Source organism: Equus asinus, chromosome 13 (genome assembly GCF_041296235.1).
Source record: "Equus asinus isolate D_3611 breed Donkey chromosome 13, EquAss-T2T_v2, whole genome shotgun sequence".
Lineage (NCBI taxonomy): Eukaryota > Metazoa > Chordata > Mammalia > Perissodactyla > Equidae > Equus > Equus asinus.
Genome location: NC_091802.1, coordinates 5963979 through 5986394, shown reverse-complemented (window position 1 = coordinate 5986394; position 22416 = coordinate 5963979). Strand labels below are relative to the sequence as shown.

Here is a 22416-nt window from a genome sequence, read left to right as displayed (position 1 = left end):
GCGAGCGGGAAGAGGGTACGGGTTCCGGTGACAGGAACCAGGCTGCGGCCACCGGCTCCGGCAGCCCCAGGAAAGGCATCCTCTGCAGCCCGGCATGGAGGCCCCGGGTCAGGAGGCGGAGCCGGCGGTGCTTGAGCAGCTGGGGGCGCTCCCCTCCCGAGCCCGGAATCAGAGACCCTTCAGGCGGAAAATATCCCGGGGATCTTTTGGCTCAAGTCCCCTCTTTTACAGATGGGGAATTTTAGGGCCAGAGAGTGACACGACTGGGGTCACACAGCGGGTCGTTGGCAGCAGGACCTGGGGGAAGAGGAAAAGGAGATGGCCCCTTTCTAAAGGAGAGGGGCTGCCTGCCAGATTAGAACCCTCAGAGGCCCTAGGTGAGCACCCCCATTAGGTAATCCCACACAAACCAGCCAAAAGAAAACATAAAGCTAGAGGCTGCCTGTGGCCAAGTGGTTAAGTTCGCACGCTCCGCTTCGATGGCCCGGCGTTTCGCCAGTTTAGATCCTGGGAGCGGACCTAGCACCACTCATCAAGCCACTCTGAGGCGGCGTCCCACATGCCACACTAGAATGACCCACAACTAGAATATACAACTATGTACTGGGGAGCTTTGGGGAGAAGAAGGAAAAAAACAGAAGATTGGAAACAGATGTTAGCTCAGGTGCCAATCTTTAAAAAAAATATATATATAAACCTAACAGGTGTGCTGAAATTAAATTCGCTCCTTTCTAGATTTTCCGAGTAAAAAGAATCTGATAAGTTTATCAAAGGTAAACCTTGCTCCCCGTTTGGGTGGCCGCGCTTTGCTGATGGCCAGGCTCTGGCGTGGGGGGACCCGGTACCGCTGAGCAATGGTTAAGGGCAGAGGTGCAAACTGGGTTCACAGTCAGCTTCGCCACCCGCTCGGTGCAGGGCTGGGCCGGGCCTCGGGTTCCGCATCCGCAGAATGGAATGATGCGGGAGAGGGCGTTTGCCAAAGACTGCGCCTGTAACAGCAGCCGTGCGTGGGGATTTCGGGGCCCATCCCCAGCGCAGCGGGCGGAGCAGCCAAGCGGGAGAAAGGGCCAAAGCGTCGGGTGGCGGCCCAGACCCTGTTGTGCCTGCCGCTTCAAAGCCCGCCCGGGCGCTGCTGGGGCCCCAAATGAGCAGCCGACCTGGGGCCGCAGAAACCCGGGCGGCGCTGTGCACCCCGGGCTACCGCATTGTTCCTCGTGGTGGCGGCTGAACGCGCGCCGGCTCGACTCCGACGACGACTCGGCTCTGGGGTGCTCAGCCTTGCGGAACACTCCGGGCAATTTCCGACGCCCACATCTTAGCTTCCACTTCCTCCCTCCCTTCACCCCCGGAAAAAAAAAAAATCCTAAAATACCCAGAAGCCTCTATTTGTAATCGCTCACTTTCTTTTCTTTTGCACAGCACTTTGCTAACCCTTGGGACAGAAACCATTTTTATTCGGATTATCAAAATCTTTTTTAAAAAACAACTATAAGATTCCCACCCATCCAGGCCTGAAGTTAGCCACATGGGAGCTACGATTCGCCCGAACACACACAAATCATAAACCACTACCAACCTCCGCACAAAATCCACCAAAGTCAGCAAACTCGTAGCAACCTAAACATCGAAGACAGTAACTTCATTTCCCCCCGAAATAACGTGAATTTGACGACACACCCTTCGGAGACACTAACGTTTCCCCTCTCACATATCCAAAATAAAGGGTTGAGTAAGGCTCAGAAATAGATTCTCATGTTTTAGAAGTTTAAAAAAAGCAATTAATTAATTAATTAAATTTTAAAAACTAAGGGTGAATAAGTCACTCCGAAGAACAAACACAACATCCAGCGAAAGGGGAAAAGAAAAGCTGAAAGAAATTCCTCCTGCGAATACAAAAGGGGGAGGAAAATCCTCTGCCTAAATTATTTCCCCCTCAATAGTTTTGTAGGAAAATGTCTTGGGCTCAAGGTAGTGACAAGGAGGTCGCGCAGAGCACAGCCCCGGCGTGTCGGTGCCTCGGTGGCCGCTGAGTTATCTGAACCCTCCCGGATCATCGCCGCCTCTCTCGGCACATTTTCGAACCCGAGGCCCTAAAGGCAGACTGGCTTTCTCAGTTTGCTCCCGACAGAGGGGAACCGACCCCGGGTTAGGGCTGCGGGGACTCTGGACACTTGGGTATATTTACTTAGCAGGAGAGTGAGAGCGCGCGGGGCTGGCGGCCGGTGGCCAGTCCGGGACAGCGCGGCAGAGCGACCAGGACTCAGGTCGGTTCCGCCGCGCCCAGCTGCGCGGTCGGTGAACTCCAGCGCGGGCGGCGGCTCTCGGTGAGTCACCTGGTGGGCGACACTCAGCTCCGGGGGCCACAGTGGGGTTGGAGTCGGAGGGAACTTTCTGTCCCGGGATGGCGCGCAGCAGGGTGTTGGAGGCCGGTTGCCCCGCAGGGGACAGGTTGCAGGCATCGAAAACTGTCTGAACACCACCAGGATGAACTTCAGCATCCCGAGTTCCTACCTCCAAACGCCGGGCAAGAACGCAGCAGGGGGCGGCACCCCTCGCCGCGCTTCCCCAGCAGCTCCTTGGAAGCTCAGATCCTCCGCCCTCGCCCCTGCCCGGGGCCGGCAGGTCATTTTACGAAAGGGAACAGGGGAGAGCGGCTTTCAGTGGACCTTTGACTATTCAATAAGTGCAGCTCAGTGATCGATTTGCTCCAAGTTGACGTTTGACTTAAAAAAAAATATCGGTGACCAAAATCAACACCTATTAGAGTAACAGGTCAGCAAACCAAACTGTCCGAAATGAAGGCAAATGTTGGCTTTAATATTTATTAAGGGAAAAGGCAAGATAGAATTTTTTCTTAAACCTAACGTCCCCAACAACCCATGTCGGGACAAAACTTTCTACATGTGACTTTCACTATCACTTTTCGACCATGAAACTTTACCAGTCTCCATCTCCCAGTTAATTCCTCCCTTCGCTCTCCCGACCTTTCCCCAGGAGTTTGGGAAGCTAAGGAAGATTTTTCCTGAGGACAGTTTACACCGATCACAGTTAACCGGCAGCCCGAGAGAGATCAAGTCCTTGCAAAGAATAAGAAGGAAAGACTTAAAATTAAAAAAAAAAAAAAAAAGTTGACAGTGATTTCCAAACATGCTTTCTTTCCATTTAAACTTCCTAAACCGGTGTCTGTCCGGGAACGGCCCCTCTCTGAGTCCCAGCGTGGGATGGGGGAGTTCGGGGGCTGCATACATCTCCGCGTGACTCTCGCTTCTCCAGCCCCCTCCCTACTTCACTACACACACACACATATCACGAGCCCGCCCGCGAAACATCTGGATGGGGATTCGCGTTCCGAAATCAGGGCAACTACAGCCAAGGCTGGTTCCTGGGGAGCGAGCGCGGAAATGCGCGCGGGTGCCGGAGCGCACCACTCGGTAGGGGCAGAACTCTCCCAGCACTGGGTCACTCCAGCATCCTTCCCACCGTCTGCTCCTGTCAGCAGCCTCTGGCTCCGCCCCTCTGAGCCCGTCTCTTGTCCTGCAGCCAATAGCAATCCCGAATCGCTCTCTACCGCCCCAAACTCTTTCCACACCCCCACATACCGGGAGCCGGTTGGCTGCTGAACCCGCAGCGAAGCGCCCGTATTTGCATGGGGCTCCGGGTTTCTGGTAGGTGGAGCGACCCGTCACTCCGGAAGGCCGGGCCCGCCCACTCCAGCTCGCCCCGCGGCTCTGTTCCTGCGCAGTTTTCCTTCGCAGCCAGCGCCGGAAAGTGCCGGGGCTGCTCTGCAGGCACAGTTCGCAGGACGGCGAAGGGGCAGCCCCGGAGAGCGGCCGTGCGCACCGTCTGGAGCGGCGAGGGCGCAGAAGTGCAGCCTTCTCCTGGCCCCGAGCTGGGCGTCGCGCCGCAAGAGCCGCCCCTCGGCCAGCAGTTGCCGCCACCCAGACTTTCGTTCCAGTTGCGGCTCCTCCCGGGCAACATGTCAAAAGCCGCCGCCGCTACGGCTGCCGCCGCCACCTGGGGAAGAGCAGCAGCAGCAGCAGCGGCCGCCGCGGGCGCGCGGGGGCAATAAACCGAACCACCCGGGCGTCCACCCGGCCAGGGAACTCTCTCCGCACTGACTACTCCGGCGGGACCCGCGCCATGTGCTGAGCCATGCCCCTCGCCGCGCCTGCGGGCAGCGCATGGGGCAGCTCCTGAGCGGCAGCCGATCCTGCCTCGATGTCCCCGGCCGGCTCCTGCCGCACCCGCCGCCGCCCCCGCCACCGGTGAGGAGGAAGCTCGCGCTGCTCTTCGCCATGCTCTGCATCTGGCTCTACATGTTCCTGTACTCGTGCGCCAGCTCCTGCGCCGCCGCGCCCGGGCTGCTGCTGCTGGGCTCGGGGTCCCGCGCCGCCCACGCCCCGCCAGCCCTGGCCTCGGCTCCGGACGGGACTCCCCTCAGGCTGCCGTTCCAAGCGGCACCGGCCACCCCGTTGACTGCGGGCAAGGAGACGGCCGAGGGCGCCGCAAGCCAGGAGGAGCAGAGTCCCGAGGCGCCGGACTCTCCCAGCCCCATCTCCAGCTTCTTTAGTGGGTCCGGGAGCAAGCAGCTGCCGCAGGCCATCATCATCGGCGTGAAGAAGGGCGGCACGCGGGCGCTGCTGGAGTTCCTGCGCGTGCACCCCGACGTGCGCGCCGTGGGCGCCGAGCCCCACTTCTTCGACCGCAGCTACCACAAGGGCCTGGCCTGGTACCGGTGAGTTTCCCCGCCAGGGTCAGGGGCGCCAGCTGCGCGATCCTGCCCGGGAGAGAAGAGAGACGTGGCGTGTGCTGGGGAAGTGACACGGGTACAGCCTGGGACCACCGGGGGAGGGAAGGGGAGCGCGGAGGAACTACCGCGCGGTGCTGGCCGGCGGCGCCCAGGATCCTGCCCCAGCCCGGTACCGGGTGCGCCGGGCTTCGCTCTCGCCGCAACCCGTAGAAACTTCTCGAGGTGTTCTGGCGGCTCAGCGGTCCACGGTGCCCTAGAATTCATCAGGCGAGCTCTCCTCAAAAGAGGGGGTGGGGGGGCCAGCGACTGAGACGGCGCTCAGGGAAGGGCGCAACCCTCTAACTGTGGTCGTGTCCCAAACGAAATCAATCCAGTATTGCTCGTATTATATTTTTCCTCTCGGAGCCCGGGACGTTGTGCGCCCCGCCGGTCGCGGTCTCCGCCCTAGACCGACTTCCAGAGCAGCTTCTGCTCCCCAGATGGGGATGGGGGATGGGAGCGACGCAGTCTGCGAGGTCGCGGGGAGGCTGTTAACTTTTTCGTTACAGTCCTTCTCCTTGCTGGAACCCGAAGAGGGTCAGACCGGCTTCGCGGGTGAGCAGCTTGGGCTCGGGAGGGTGAGCTGGGCGAGCGGCCGGCGCCTCCGCCTGGCGGGCGGGTGGCGCGCGGAGCGTGGAGCGGTGCTGGTCCCTGTCGGGCAAAGGCGCGCACTGCAGCCGGCGCGGGCGGCGGGCGGCGGGCGGCGCGCGGCTTTGAAGGCTTCGCGGCGCCCCGGGCGCGACCGGTCCCTTTCCGCCTCCTGCGCCCGGGCGCTGGGAGAACGAGGGCAGGGACGCGTGTGCCCGCAGGCCCTTTACACGTCCGGGCGCAGAGTATTCGGGGGCCCTTTGATTGAGAAATTCGGGTTGCCAGGAGGTCGGGGCTTCCGGAAACTTGGTTTTGGGGTCGTATTTTGGGTCCGGTTCCAAAGGGACAGCAGCTCCCGGGGTCATAATCGCGACCTCTGCCCAACGCTTCCGGCAGCTACTGGTGTTTGGGGTGGGCTGTTGGGATGACCGAGCTTCCAGTGAGGTGCGAGTGGGCAGGGGTTCCAGACTCCGGCCTTCGGAAACCTCGTCGCTAACCAGGGGCCTGGCCAGCGGCTCCCACCCCTTCTTTCCGGTCATCACCCCCCAACCCCTACAAGCGCGACTCCCTCGAGTCCTCAGTACCCCCCCCCCATGTCCAGTTAGCCTCCAAAAGGCTTGAGACTATGGAAAACAAAAGGGAGAGTCGAACCGAGCCCCACTGCCTGCCCCCGTCCCTCCTTTCCCCCTTTCAGGACCCGGAGAGGCTGGCAGTTAAAAGGGGGCTGACCCGGCGGATTAAAACCGCTCTCTTCCCAGCCTCGCCCCCACTTTTGTCCTTAATGTTTTCATTATTATCAGGAGTTGCCCAAGTCTCGAAGTTAAGCCAGCCGTGACAGTCACCCTTCCCGCCGTCCCGGGCGGTGGACACCGGTGGGGGAGAATAGGGGCTCTGGAGTCCGACGCCTGCACTCCCGTCCTGGCTCTGGCAGCTCGCTAGAGGCGTGAGCCTCAGTGCTCTGTTCTCTGCAGAGGGTTCTCCACAGGGCAGGAAGGAGCGAACGCGCGGGTGCGCTAAGGTGCCGCCGGGCTGGCACAGGGGGTTCTCTCTAATTGTCAGCTGTTGTCTTTATCGATTGTATTGTTATTATTACTTCTACCCCCACGCCTCCTGCTCCTTCTGGGATGGTGATTCCGGGTGGATGGGATGGCAGGCTATCGCTAGCTCCCTTCTAGTTGGAACCCACCAGAGGCCGGAGGCAGCCCGAGATTTTCTGAGATCAGACACATTGGGGGCCGGATTGGGAGGAACTGGCAGGAAAATAAGGGACTCCTTAATGTCGGGCGGCTTCAGAGGCACCTGGGGCAGGCTGTGGAAATCCCCACAGGAAGATGCGCGCAGTCTCTTAGGCGGCCGCCCTCCACCTGCCACGTTCCTTTTGATTGACTCGAAAACGCCCAATAAAGAGCCGAGGCGCCCTGGAAACCCTCACCGCGCCTGCAGCGGGGAGCGCAGCCCGGGGCCTCGGGCAGGACAGGCGTCCGGGGCGCCATGCGAGCTGCCGCGCGGGGCAGCTGGTCTGGGGGACCGCGGGGGCTGGGCCGGGCCGCGGGAGGTGGGAAGTTCATCATCCCCCCGAGCCATCGCTCTAAACTGAGGAACTGGACCGTCGGGGCCCAGAGGTCCGGGGTCCGCGGCGCTGACCCCGCGGACCGGGCGGCGGGAGGAGCCAACTGCGGACACAGCGGCTCGCCCCGAACGCTGCGTTCCCGGGGCTGCTCCATCAGCGCCGGGCGTGGCCGCTGGATCAGTGGGTTTTTTTAAGGGAAAAAAAGTCTTTTAAATACCATTGGCTTAATTAAGAATTTTAAATTAATGAATATTCTTGGATGTCTGGGCAGATGTGTGGACTTAATTATTTTAAAGGCCGCCGTTTTAACTTTAAACAGACACACGGGGAGGAGACACTTGATCGAGAACGCTTTTCCTAAAATCCGGTGCCCAGGGAGCCCCCTGTCCCTCGCTGGAGTTCTGGCCGCTCGGCCAAGCCCTGGTGCTCGCCGGAGGTGCGCTCCATGGTGTCTCCCGCTCGTCCTACAATCAGGCAGCAGATTGCAGAAGAGTATAAATAATAATTACCCAGCGAGAGCTGCAGTTCAGAAACGTGGTTAAAACAAGTCCTCAAAACTAGAAAATAAGAGAGAAGGGGAGACATTTTGAAGGCATTAAAAAACTGTGGGCACGGATGGTTGAATGCGAGGGTCATCGTCCTAATGGACTGGAGAACGAGATCTTGGCTGTGTCCGAGCAAGTCGTTAATGGGTCTAATTGGTTGTTACACAGTCTTGGTAGTGGCCTAACCAGTAGCCCAGGGCCTGGACGGATTTGCATGAAGTCTCGGAATTTGATTGCAGTTCCTTCCACTTGACATAACCAGATACCCTCAGCTCCAACAGGAGAGATCACGGTGGGATGGAGCCCACCGTGCTTGCCACGCAGAGCTGACCTTCCCCCGCCCACAGAGAGTGGGAGATTTCTGCTCCCTTATCTGCTGCAGAAGTCCAACGTGCGAGTCCTGGCCCCTGCCGTCCATCTGCCCTGGAACCCAAGTTTGTTTCAGTCTGGGAGTAAGACTCTTGTGGGTTTAGTTGCCAGTTCACCGTCCAATTCTCTCTCTGAATCTGGCCTCCCCAGTTTAGCAGGTGCTGGTGAGCACCTCAAGAGTGGTTTCTCAGGACTTTTGTGAAACTGGGCTTTCTCTTATGCCACGGATGACACCAGCATTTGAGAAATCGGGGCTGTGGCTCAGGAGGACCTCACGTATACGAGGGGAGAGAATGAGTACCCTGTACGTTCATGCTCTTGAATATTGATTTAAACCTTGAATGGTCTCAAATTAAATATATACATTCTTTAGTAAGTTTCTCTTTTTGATTTGGCTTTAGTTTGGTAGATTTTCATGAATTTTAATGACCTCAGTTTGGGAATTAAGTTAGCCAAATGTCGTATGATTATTTTTTTATAGAAGTATGCCCTGGATTTTACAGTGGCAGACACTCCTTCCTCACCTTGACTCCTCTTTCCATTTTTGGTTGTATAAAATAAGCTGACACTTCAATGCTGTGGCCACATTAAAAAAAGTGTAGCGTGTGTGTGGTTTAAGAATGTTGGTAGCTAGCACTTACTGAATGTTTTCCCTCTGTGCCAGGCACTGTTTCAAGTTTTACAGGATTAGCAAATTTAATCCTCATTACAATCCTGTGAAGTAGGTACTTTTACAGATGAGGAAACACAGGCACAGAGATGTTAGGCAACTGGCTCCAGGTCTCACAGCTGGAAAATGGCAAAGCTGAAATGCCAACCCAGGCAGTCCGGCTCCAGAGGTCACTCTGTGCCACATTCCCTCGCTTAAATGACCAAAACATAATGTTGGTCATACACGATGAGTTCAAAACTGGGTTTGCTTTAAAAGAGTTGGAGTTTCCTGATGTGCCTCCAGTGACCTCAGTGTGAATTGCTCACTTGGTCATTCGCTTTAAAAGACGGTATCAGCTCCAGGACAGGCCAGTTCCTCCATCAAAGTGGGTTTATAACTAGAGTGAGGCAAATTTCATCACTGTGGCAGTTTCATTTCTCCGCCTGCTCAGGACAGTTGCAGTCAAAGGAGTCAATAAAATGACAAAAATATCCCTCGAGTAGAAAAGCTGAGAAAACATAGCGAGTGTCCTCACTGAGTAGGTTTATTCTCTTCCATTTGCCCTTTTTTAAGGCTGGGAGGTGAGGGAGGCCATAGGGTTAAATGAGATGTTTCAACTCCTAGGAATGAATTCATTCATTTAAAAAAAGCACAGTGCCCTACTCCAAGACTGAAAACTTGTACTTAGTAACCAGAAGGCAATTATAGTAGATTTCTTTGCAATTAGATTCTAAAACCCAGTAAGTTCAGAAAATACCCTTTTGGAAGCTAATAGCTGAAAATAGCAACTTTACATTTTTAACAAATGCTGAGAAAACTAATTTCTCCCCATTTTCCTAGTCTGTTTCTACAAACTTGGTGGCAAAGCCTGTTTCTGTCTTCACTAAGGGGAATTTTAGATAAGATCTGATTGGGGATAATCCTTTTCAAAGTAATTGCACTTTCTCAGTCCTGGAGTTTAAGCCAAGTATGTCACTCACTTCAGGCTGCTGGGCGAAGATCAAAACTCTACATTTATATGCAACAATTTGAAATACCAACCATCGTGTTACAAAGCTGTCAAGATTTATTAGCAGGACAGAGTAGCATGTGTGGAACTCTGTTTTTAATTAGGCACCTAAATTAGACCATAAAATGGTTGATTAATCCTTTACAAGTTGAGGGGAAAATATAACATAAATTAACCTAATCATAAGTGTTTTCCCAGATGCTCTGAGTTAATAAAGTAGTCAATATTTAATAGCAACCTATTGTTTTAGATAAATAAAATGCTGAAATGTATGAATTAAATTACACTTCTTATCTTCCAAATGATACGTTAGTATTGAAGAGGTCTTTAAAAATTAGGTTGCAGCCCATGTGTTAAAAAATATTTATCAAAATGGTACCATTTGACTAAGCTGATTAGAGTTTCCTTTTTAATGGAGGCTGATTATTGAAAATTTACGATTTAATATAGACTAATATTTTTATAAAAGACATCTTTCCAGCTAAAGTTGTATTATTTGAAACTTTAAAATGAACTATCACAGCTTCTGTTTTTCTAGTTTGGTGTTTTCTTTTGTTTGAAGAAAAACTTTTAGATATTTTGGAAAATCAATCATGTCAGAACCTCATTCTGAATGTGTATGTTGATTTATCTTCTTGTTTAGAACATGTTGTAGGACATAAGCTTTTCTGATTATATAAGATGACTCTGAATCACTAAAATTATTTAGAATTTAAAAGCACACCAGGAATTTAAAAAAACAACCCACCAGCCAGCTAGTGTTATGAATCAGAGCAGTCGCATTTACTTAAAGCTTCAGAAGTGAAATACGTGACCAAGACTGCTCGCCGACTGCTCTGTCAGTAGTTTTTGAATACTTTATGTTCTCACTCTATGAACATGGAAATTAAGTTGATTGACAGAAACACAAAATGTCCACTCTAAAGGCAGAGCATAATGAGCATTTCTTTTGCTGTGAATAGAGTTAGTTTCCAAATAGGGTGCTGCCTCTCTCATTTACCAGTCGGTGATCTCAGACAGTCAGGGAAATTTCAGTCCTGGCCGGTTATGATGGTCAGGAACCCCAGCAAAATGAATTTGCCAAGTATGGGGCATATTTTCAAGGGTAATGAATACAATATGCTGCCTAACTCAAATGAAAACATTTACCGTGACCAAAAAGAAATGAGATACTGATATCTTTGAAAACTACTTGTAAGTGGAGCATGAAACTTTTTTTAATATTTAAAACATTTCATTGTTAGAATTCTCATATTCCTGTCAAACTATACCAAAATAAAAGTAGCATCCAATAGCATTGACGTTAATGGATATTGATTTTTCTTTCTGATTTTAGATTTGGGGAAAAGTTTAGGATGTGAGAAGCAATTACCAGCTTAATAATATGATAATAAATAATTTTCATTGCAGCCAAGAGGCCATGTGTTACAATACTGCTCATGCTAATAAAGCCCCCCATTAATTTTCTTTGCACATAGATGAGCGATATTTAATTTTCTTTATATTATTTCTATATCTTAAATTCTTCCTTTAAATACACATTACCGTGACTTGAAAAATATTAAAAATAGCATAGGTTACTGGGTCATTCAAAAAATGTACTTCATTGTGTCATGGATGAAACATGTTTAAATAGCAAAGCTATTTAAGAGTTTGTTGGCCTCCCAAAGAGAGCTGTGTTTGAAATTTATGAGTCCAGATCGGTGGAGACAGAGCTGGTTAAAGAGTGCTGCCAGAGAGGAATTTATATTTTCTACCTGCATTATAAAATTGTGTGTATACACGCACATACACTTACACATGTTCACTGTGACTTTAAGTTGATAAATTTGTAACGGAAGAGAGAAACTCTTGGAACAAAATATTTTTCTTCTAAATACAGCAGAGGTGTTAAAATAAGACTCGGGGTTTAACATCAAGTTGACTCTCTCAGCCGAGGCTAGACTATCTCTTGCCAAGGAGTGAGTACTTTTAACCTCTTTTGACTAGACTGTGAATGATTGGGGACGGGTGATTCAGAATCCCTGTTTTCTCCCAAATCTTTGTCCCACACTCTGTAACATGGTTACACTTGCTTAGAACCCCATAAAATGCTGAAAGATTGTTCTGGGTAATATGAGGCTTGGGCAACAAATGGAGAGTGAAAAAAATAACTCTGGGAAGGGAAGTGAGAAGCGGCAGATTTTTCACGCACACTCTTGATTTAGTGAGTGGGGGCAGGAGCAAAGGTCTGGTGACAGAAGCGTCCGACATGGCCCCAGACAGGCCCGGGCGCGGCCACGTGGCTCTCCTTCGGGCAGCCTCCGTTCTGGAAGGGCGGCCGAGCGCCTCCGAGGCCAGAGAAAATGGCTCCGCGGCTGGGCCTCGGGAGCCAGTCGGCCCGGCCCCCGTGTGCGTGGGATCACTGCATCTGGTCCCTGGACTGCTGAGCCCCGGAGCCAGATGGCGGAGCGTCCAGTGCTGGGGCGGGGCTGGCGGCCGGGCTGTGCCTCCGCCCGCGCCCACGTGACCGGCCTGCGCTCGGCTCTCCGGCCTCACCTGTTGGGCTGAGCCTGGCCGAGCGGCCCGCGCTCGCGGTGGGCGGTGCCGGCGGACCCGGCCCCGCGCTGATTGGCCCGAGGAGCTGCCGGCACGCCAATGGCGTCCCGCCTGGGCATAGCCCCGCCCAGAGGGGCGGGCGGAGCAGCCCCGGCCCGGCCAGGCCCTGCTTCCCCGCTGCTCCGCGCTCTCTCCCGCGGGCCGGGTCCACAGCCGCCGTCTCTTTCTGAGCCGAGTTATCAGCTGATCTACTGTGCTTCCTTCCTTTTTTCCCGTCTCTTTGTCTTTTGCAAGCCCTCCTGCACAAGTGTCCCTGCCTTCTGGAGGGGAGGTGTTTGCCTCTGTTGGGTAGAGCAGTGGGGACAGAGGCGACTCGCCCTCCCTGCCTCCGTGGCGTTGGGACGTGGGCCTGAATGAATGAATGGATGAATTCTTCAGAGCCAGACGAACGAAGTTTGTCCTTAGAGGCCCTTATTTTGAGGCGGGGAGAGGGTGAGCTTGCTCGCAAGGAAGTGTAGCAATGGAGTCAGTTTTCAACCAGCACATTTCTTTCCTTTCTCTCTCCCCTCCACCCTTTTTCTTTGGGGGAAAGAAATATATAATCGTCAATTCACCGACTTCTGTAATGGGTGCCTGTAATGCGACCCACCAAATTCAGTAGAGAACCATACATAGCTTTATTTCCATAATGTGGGCCGTTAAATGACAGGATGAAGAGAAAAAGTAAGAAAGACTCGGATGGAGAGGAGAGTAGGGAAAGGAAAAGGCAAATAACTCAAGCCCCCTTCCAATTCCCGAATCCCGCTGGACTGGGGCAGAGTAGCCCACTCTCCCCGCTGCTCCCAGGTGCCCTCGGGGTCACACACTCCCCTGCGCCCCCTTCCGCCGCCCATGTGCCCGCAGTCTGTAGCTGCCCCTACCCGGAGCGGGAAGGAATGGCTCCGCCTGGGTGACCTGGAAGCGCCTTTCTGCTCCCCTACCTGCAGGGTGGCCGAGAAGGGGTCTCTGGGCTTACCCTCCTTTAGTGCTGTCGGAGGTGGAATCATGGCCCGAAACAGCCACCACTGAGGATGGGATGTACACAGTGGCCCTGAGAACTCTGTTGTGGGTTTGGTTGCGGCAGCCTCTTTTTCTGGACGTTTTTACGAAGGTGCAGGAGATGGCCTCTATTAAAAGGGCAGGAAGCTCAGGGAGGACATTGCTCATTATTGCAGGAGATGTTGAAGAAACACAGGATTTTGTCCATACTCCATTAAAGTCACCTCCCCTGGGGAAGAGGCCACGCTGAGCCAACAATTAGAGAACAGTAATTCACCCCCAGATCGCGCCGGGTGCCTTCCCCCGCTGAAAGCACTCCCCTCCCGCCCCCCTCCTCGCCGCTCTGGCTGGAAACTCGTCCTGGCTCAGCCCGGCCATTCCTCTTGATGTGTGTTGTTCGGTCCCTGGTGCCCTCCCGTCTGATTGTTCCCGAGTCTCCAGGCACTTAGCATATGCTAGTGCTGCCAGCTAACACAGATACACAAAGAAGTAAACATCCTGTTCCCAGCGAAGAGCTTTTACAGAAGCCCCAAGCGGGTGAGTGGGTGTGTTGGGAGGGGTTGGAGCCAGAGGGTAAGGTAGGGAAGCTGATCGCTACTTTGTCATTGACTCGAAATACTTAATGGAGGAAACAAAAGGTGACCATTTTAAGTCTTTTTTTATAATAATATGTTCTTATAAGTCACATTGACCTATTTTTTTCCACTTATCTAACAAGGATTTATTGAGCACTTACCTTTTTTTAAATATATAGACTTTATTTTTTAGAGCAGTTTTAGGTTCACAGCAAAGTTGAGTGAATAGACTGATTACATATCCGCCTGCCCTCGCACATGCACAACCTCCCCGCTGTCAACATGCAGCGTCAGAGTGGGACATTGTCACTGGCCAGGAACCTACCCTGACACATCGGTATCATCCAAAGTCCATACTTTACATTAGGGTCCACTCTTGATGATGTACATTTGGTGGCTTTTGACAAATGGATAATGACATGCATCCATCATTACAGTCTCGTACAGAATAACATCCCTGCCCTACAGATGTCCTGTTTGAGCATTTCCGTTTATCAAGTGCTGCCCCAGGCCACCCTTGTGGTGCTGAGGAAGTGCTGGAGACACGCACTTGTCCTTCAGGGGCTGGTTTTAGTCAGTGAACTAAAATCTACAGGCTCACACAGGTCTCAAAGCAATTTAAGCACTGATTTAAAAAAATCGTTAGTCCTGCCCAATCACGACTAAACCTAAAAACCATTTGAAGGAGAAGAGGAAGCATATAATAAAATAGTACAAATTAAGAAATAGGATTTTGTATTTTACTTTTCTAGGAGCTTTCCAAAGAGAGCTAAGGTGATAAGAAGGTGAGGGGGTGTCTGCTACCATGTGATGCCATGAGAAAGAGTGAGGGCCTGGGCTCATTTCCGCTTAGTGTGACACTTCTGTGTGATCGTCCCCCCGTTTCCCAGAGGAGGAAAGGGAAGCTGGCAAGGTCGCCTGAGGTCATACAGCTGGACCTGTAGGTGGCTCAGCCTCTTGAACTCAGCGCCTCCCTGAGGGCCCTTCAGACTCCACAACTCCTAGCTTCTGTACTCGGCTGACATTCAACACGATGTTCCTTCTAGACCAGTTTAAGACATCTCTTTTGTCGTTTCTTTCCCCTGAAAGACGCAGACTTTTCCACATAAAAGTCTCCCCAAGGGCCTGCCCGGTGGCACATTGGTTAAGTTCGCACATTCCTCTTCGGCAGCCTGGGGTTTGCCTGTTCGGATCCTGGGCGTGGACCTACACACCACTTGGCAAGCCATGCTGTGGTAGGCATCCCACATATAAAGTAGAGGAAGATGGGCACGGATGTGAGCTCAGGGCCAGTCTTCCTCAGCACAAAGAGGAGGATTGGTGGCAGATGTTAGCTCAGGGCTAATCTTCCTCAAAAAAAGAGAAAGTCTCCCCAGTATTATATTTTTCCTCTCTTTTTCTGTCACTATACCTACTTTTTCCTTTGCTCTCCACGCTCAATCCTCAGGCCCATCTCTGTTCAACGACATCTGTGTTGATGGTGGCAGTCTCCATGCATGTCATCCTTGCACCAACCTGTCACTTTCACAGCATCCCTGTCACCCTTGCTCCACTGGTGAGATCTGTCTATTTGACGCCCCTTTGCTGAGCACCGCCTCCTTTCATTTCTTCATTTGCCAGCCCATCTCTTCTCTCTCACCTGTTCCTTGAAGCAGCCCACCACGACCACACCGCTCAGATTCTTGGTTCTCAGGATGACACCGAAACCCTCCCCACGCCCCACTATGGCCTGTTGCTTCCCTGCTGCATTACCTGACACCCTAAACACCTTTGCCCCTACGGGGCAGATGTGCTGTTAGTACCATCCTGGGCAGCCGTGCAGGAGGTCTGATCATAGAGCAGACCTGGCCCACCCTGACTTACGTCTTTGCCCAAGAACTTGGCCCCCACTCTGCAGCTAGCTCGCCCGCTGGTCACTACCCCTCACCCATGCCAGGACCCACTGTGTGCACTGGCCCTTCTGGATGGCATCCTCTCCCTTCAGGCACCGGTTCATACAACTCCCCCACACAGGAAGAAGCTCCTGAGAGACTGTGGCCTGCAGAGAAACACCACTCTCTTCGCCACTTCTTCTCAAAGTGGCTTTATTCTCTACTTTTCCCAAGACTTCCCTCCATCATTTCTAAGTGTCATGTGCTTTCTTTACTGTATCATTTGAAGAAAATCTCAGGCTCCATATTAGTTTATCTATAAATCTGGCCTATGGGGGTTTTTTTAGTCAAATTTTTATTTCACATATCTATAAAAAAGTTTACACATCAGGAGTGTGCAGCCTGATGATTTTCACAAAGTCAACATACCTGTCTAATGGTGGTTCACGAACCCCCAAAGCCACCTTCCTGCTCCCTTCCTGTCACTGTCCCTGGCCTGAGGATAACCACTCTCCTACCTTTTACCACTGCAGTGAAGTTTTGTGTTTTTTTAAAGATTTTATTTTTTTCCTTTTTTCTCCCCAAAGCCCCTTGGCACATAGTTGTACATTCTTCGTTGTGGGTCCTTCTGGTTGTGGCATGTGGGACGCCGCCTCAGCGTGGTTTGATGAGCAGTGCCATGTCCGCGCCCAGGATTCAAACTGACGAAACACTGGTCCGCCTGCAGCGGAGCGCGAGAACTTAACCACTCAGCCACGGCCACGGGGCCAGCCCCTGCAGTGAAGTTTTACCTGTTGTTGAACTTAATGTAAATGAAATCCTAGAGCAAATATTTGCAGATTTTAAAACCATGTAAATTCATTGCCTATATTGACAAGATTCAGAGATTTCACATACAAATCCACATTTTCTGCTGCTTTTATAAGGATGCTGACAGTACTAGGCCTGCCTTTCTCATGGCAATAATGAACTGGAACTGGAGAGCAGCTAGCCTGTGAATGGGAACACGTTCTCTTCCATTTGCCATGGTCCCCACTGCTCCTTATTGTCTCATACTTAGCCAGCTTCACTTAGTTGTTACCTGTCTGGTCCGAGGACTAGATCAATGCTAGACAGAGTGGGGAGCTACACAGTTGCCCCCCTTTTTTCTCAGGTATGCACTATTTCAGGATTGAATTTCCTCAATCCAGGTCACCATGGGCATTCTTGTTAGATTTTGGCATTAGCATTTTTCTGTTTGACTTAGTTTTTATTTTACACCTCTCTGGGGATCCTGGAAGAGGCTGCATGGAGGTCTGCTAGCTGGGTACCAGTTAAAATCAGAATCACCATCATAAAATCATTTTTAATGACATCCGTCTCCTACTTTTAAAATTCTTCTGTTTCTTTAACTGGTTCTTCTTCCATGTGGCCCCCCAATTGGGGTCAGCCTTTTGCTACAGATATTTTGTGACCTTGAGCAAGTCATTTTATCTCTCTGGTGTCAACATCCCCAAGTGTACAATGGAGATGGGCCCACCCATGCTTCCTAAACCTGTGCTCAGCAGACTCTGGTGCAGGACCACATTTGTTCCCAATCCGTTGTGGACTGATATGCTGTCCTACTGTGCATGACTAGTACACACCCTATGCTATATGCCTCCTGCCACACGATTTGTAACGCCCATGCTGGTCTGTACCCTGTCCCATAATCTCATTCATCAGGGCCTTAGACGTTGTAGCAATGTCAAATTACTTAATAGGTTTAAACGCTTACTCTCAGATTTTATGTTTATCTCCTTGAGGACAGTTTGCAGGTAGTCTGAGGACCATGCTTCTGAGAAGTACTATCTCAGGTTTCCCTACTGAATAGAAAGTTCTGGAAAGATTAATGGGTGACGTGTAGAAAAAAAATGGTTCCATGTTAGCATATTAAAGGCCTTGAGAAGTACTATAGCTCAAAACAAAAAATAACAAAAATTTGCTTAATTTTCTTGAACCCAGTATTTCCTCTTGAGTACAGAATCCTCTTCATTCCATAGCTACTGATAGCCTGAGGAGTCGTGTTCGTCCAGATGCGAATTTGGGGCATGTTACTGGAGCAGGTCTCCAGGGTTCCTTGCAGTTTGAAGAGTTCGACCCCTGACCCCGTGTTCTGTCTGTCCACCTTTCTCTGGGGGAGCAGGCCGCCCCATCTTACCACGTGTAAGACTCCGTGCTCCTCCGGCTCGGGGTGTCATCTCAAACTTCATGTGTCTGCTCCCCCCTTTGCTCCCAGGACGATTGTGCAGAAAGAGTAGAGGAGCGAGAGTGGAGTCGCAGTGATTGGGGACCCCGGGCAGAAGGGGGCCGAGGCAGGGCAGGGCCGCAGACCTGCGGAGGAGGATTTCAAGTCGGGTCTTGCCGCGAGCCGCTTGAGCCGGCTTCTCCTCCCTCCTCTTCCTCAGGCAGGCTAATTGCCGGTTCAGCTTTCCAAGAAGCTTAGGGCTGTTTTCAAAGGTAAGTGCTCGTCTCTGTCTCTGCGCTGTTTACAGACAAGATGTTTGATGGCCCTGGGAAGGCAACGTGTGGCCGGGTCCGGCCTGCTTAGCGGTGACCCGGAGGGCTGCTCACCCCGGACCCCGCAGGACTGAGCTCCCTGCCAGCTGACGATCGGATGGAGAGCCGGGCCACGCTGGCAGCCTCCAGCTGCTCACAAAGCCAATCCCTTTTCCGAAACGTGGATTTCCCCTTTTGTTATCTGGGGCCAAGAGGGAACACGTTAAAGTGTTCTTTCGTCACGCCGCGCGGGAAACGAAGGAAACCTGCAGATTAGGTGTCTCTGGGAAAGGACGCGAGGGGCACCTTGTACAGAGAGACGGGGATCCGTTTACCTGTTTGTACAAAACTTAAGTTACAAGAGGATCTGGCTTTCCCCTCCGAGCGCTCTAAACTTGCTCCGAAGATCTCATTTTCTCCCGATGTGTTGACCGTGGGCTCCTCCTGTTTGGTGAAACTCGAGCCCCTACTTGGCCCGCCCTCGCCTCTGCCCTGAGCCCCGCGTGCATCCGGGGAGGCGGCTGGCGGGGATGTTTCACACGGGCTGAAGGCGGGTGGTTTCACGCCAGAATGGGGTTTCTGTGGCACTTCCCTGACTAGCTTTTCATTCTTATCACACTTCCCTGCCTATAAAGTTACGTATCTCTTAACGGGACATTTAATACCCACCTTCTCTTTCTGCCGGGCCTTGTGAAAATCGGGCTGTAACGACACAGCCTTATCGCCAAGTCATGAGCAGGATGTGTAGATGGCAGTACTAGTGCAATAATGCCGTGTCTACCATTCGTTCGTTCATGATTTGATTTCAGCCCCTGGACAGTTTTGGAACACCTAGAGCGGGTCAAGTGGTATGAAAGCATTTGGGAAGACAACCTGTTAAGCCATTGTGGGAAGCCTCAAGGAGCAGGAGCTCACCCTCTTGGTCAGGGTGCCATGGTGAGAGGCTATATAGAACAAGGTGAGAAATGCTGTGGGAGCAGAGAGAAGGGGGCCAAAGCAGAGGCTGCAACTGAGCCGGGCTTTGATGCATGGATAGGAGTTTGCCAGCTGATTGTCCCAGAAAGCCAATAAAGGCGTTCAGGGCAGGGCAGCACTGTGTGCGAAAGGCCCAGAGAGAGGCATGGCAGAGCGCAGGGCTGCGTCAAGCAGAGCAAGTATGGGGATTGGGGGGTGGGGAGCCCAGAGGCTGGCTGAGAGGGGGATGTTTCCTTGAGGTGGGGCCCTCATCTCACTGGCCACAGGGAGCTTTCCAGGCCCGCGGAAACTTCCATACCAGGGAATTCACAGACTTCACACGTGCTGTGCTTTTCAATTCTTTTCATGTATTTTTGAGGAAAATGAAATAATTTGGTATTTCAGGGCAGAGAAAGCAAGGAAACGTATGGAGAATTTTCCAAGATGAACAACCCTCAGCCCCGCTGGATGATTCGTGTGTGGCTCTTAGAATTCCAGAACAAGCATCTGTCCTGATGGTGCTCATGGGAAGGGACGGGACACGCCTCCTCTCGTCACAGACCCCACGGCTCCTCCCCCTGTTGCCTCCCTGGGTAGCCTAGGTGACTGCTCCAAGGGCTTCCCTTTGTGGTTTGACGTTTTCGGGGAAAGAGAGCCATTCTTCCCCAACTCCCAGCTAAGCTCCAAACGCCAGCTTCCCCAGCGCGGCCCCATGGAGAGACAGGCAGTCTGGAGCCTGCAGCGGGCCTGCCACCGTCCCAACTCCCCAGATCTGCTGTCGCTCCTCAGCAGGGCTGCTCAGTGAGCAGAGGAAGTGGGCGGAGAGGGCCCGCCACCGGGCATCTCAGGAGCTCGAGCAGGGAGCGGGCAGCCCTGTTTGTTCTTGGTTGCCAGTGCTCCCAAAGCACTTTAGTCCTGTCCCCCTGTTCCTGTCATGTGTTGTGGAGGAGCTCCATTAAGTTTGGGAGGCTTGCATGTTAGCATATAAAAGTGATCACAGTTAGTGATCGAGTCTGGCTTAGAATTGCGTCTCCCTGATTCAGGTGCCATTTCTGTTGAGAACAGACCAGATGAGAGGTGGAGAGCTGAGGTGCTCTCATCAGATTCATGTCAGCAAGAACCGTGCTCGGGAGGGCACAGCCGGAGGCTCCTGGGGAGGTGGGCCCTGGCAGTGGCCCTGTCCCCTCCCCATCTCTGTCCCCTGCTGGAATGTCCACTGATTCACAGGTATTTCTAGGGCTGTGTTTTCTTCCAGTCCCAGCTGGAAACAGAAGTGCAGAACAAGTTCGTGGAGTTCTTGTGTTCCATAAAAAGAGCATTTACCAGGGAGCACGTGCGCCAGCCTCCTTGAGACTTCAGCTGTCGTTCATTTTGAGGACTTTGACCAAAGCCACCTCATCTTAACCAGCTGGTGTCTTTGGGGAGGTCAGTTTGAGGGGTGAGAAGTGCAAGAGCATGTCACCTGTTGGTGTGCATCATCATCTGTGGTTGCTCAGCCCCCAGGTGTGGCAGTGGATCTCAGGTCCCAGAAGCTCGCGGTGGGGCCTCACCCCAGCAGAGAGCAGGGCTGGGCTGGGGTCAGGATCCTCCCCAGGGACTGTGCCGTTCACCTTTCCGATGGGCTTAGTGTCTAAATGTTGGCACCGCCCATGTTTAACATGTGACCTCCATAAAGAAGTTTCCAGCTGCAGGTGGCTTGTCAGTTACTCTAATCTGGATCTGGTGCTGCTCTGCCTCACATGTAAAGTCATTTGGCTTGTCTCTAATTGGCGTGTATGGAGACACAGTCCAGAGGGAACTGGCCTTAGGGGCATCCTGGAGCATTAGGTCCATGGGAAACCAGCAACGGGGACAGAGAATTGGGGAGAAATCCAGTCAATTTCACTTAGCTCCTGGTGTCCCTGTATTTGAATGTCCCCTGATGTCAGTTTTGTTCCTTATAGGTGCATATTGATTTTATTAATTTATCGAGCATCTATTCTGTGGCAGGCTCTGGGGATGCAAAGATTCATTTCATGAGTATTATTGAGTGCCTATTTTATTAGCACTGGTCCTGCCCTCGTGTAGCTTATGTTCTACTAGGGAGAGATGGGCAGTAAATAAATAACAAGTGAACTAAGAATAGAAGGCCATTGGTGACAAGAGCCATGAAGAGAAATAAAACAGAGGGAAGGGATGGAGACATATGGGGGAGAGGGCGATGGGAGGAAGGGCTATTTTAGGTGGGAGATCTTTTTAAAGAAGTGATGCTGAGCAGAGGCCTGAATGAAGAGAAGGGATCTCTGGGGGTCCAGGGGGTAGGAAACTGTCCCCCTGAGAAGACACAGTGACCAGAGTGAAGAGATCAAAAGAAGAGGGAGGGGTGGGGGTGGAGAGGAAGCTCTTTATGTTCTTACTGTGTTTTTCCTGTGAAGGGATGCCAGTGGTGGGCTCTGTGAATGGGAGGGACAGGGCCTGACCTACTTTTTAGGAAAACCCTGACCTCTTTGTGGAGGTTGACTCTAGAGAGTGAGAGTGAAGGTGGGGGTGGGATGGCTAAATACAGCAGGGTATGAGACACACAAAAAGAGAAGGATGCTCAAGCCATAAAAATACTGCGGAGGAAGAAGTGATCTCTCTAGGGGAGGGAGGATCTTCACTGGGAAGACTTCAGAGAGGAGGTGCCACCCAAGCAAGGTTTTGACGGATGAATAGGAGTTCATGTGCAGACCATGTGGGGAAGGAGGACTTCTTGGCAGAAGAAATAAATGTGAAAAGGCGAGGAGGTCTACATGAGAAAGCGTGGTGGATGCGGGGAAGGACCAGCAGAGGAGAAATGAAGGCGAGGTAGGACAGCATTGGGGGATTGGTATCTTTCATGAGTCAGCCTTGACATCGTGACTTCAAAGAATAACTAGGACAGTTTATCCTGCACCTTTTTCTTCCTTCTCTCTCACTCAAGTATTTTACTTGGAAGTGGGATTTACAAGATGCTGTTGAACAGCATCAAGTAGGAATTGCTTCTGCTGGCAATCAGAAAAGATGCCACCCAGAAAACAAGGCAAGTGCTGGAGCTCCTCTTGGGCTGTGTTCCGGGCCCGCGTCCTCTGAGCTGCTTGCTTTCAGCTTACCTGGATGCAGCCTTTCATTAGGGTAAAGCCTAGAGCCATGTAATTAGAAATTCCACTTCGCAGCTTCTCGGCCCACAACAGGAACAGCCCATGGACGCTCAGTTCCAGCATTCTTAGAAGCTGAGCAGGGCCAGGCTGCCAGTGCCAAAATGCCCAACCTGGTAATTAAGAGGGGGCTTTACAGGCACACACCTGCTCTGAGCGTGCAATTAATGCCTGCCACCCTTCTTACTGCAGCTTAGAGCTCTGCACAGACCGTGGGCAGGGATGGGGGCGTGTACGTGTGTGTCT

General features: G+C 52.2%; 1 protein-coding gene across 1 annotated transcript in view; it reads left to right on the top strand.

Annotated features, from left to right (window-relative positions):
* The first annotated feature begins 2808 nt into the window (after window positions 1-2808).
* Window positions 2809-22416, top strand: part of LOC106845781 (heparan sulfate glucosamine 3-O-sulfotransferase 3B1) — a 41010-nt gene continuing 21402 nt past the window's right edge. Inside the window, exon 1 of the mRNA XM_014864186.3 lies at window positions 2809-4735. Coding sequence (XP_014719672.2) covers window positions 4182-4735 — 554 coding nt within the window. The 5' untranslated portion in view covers window positions 2809-4181. The remainder of the gene's footprint in view (window positions 4736-22416) is intronic.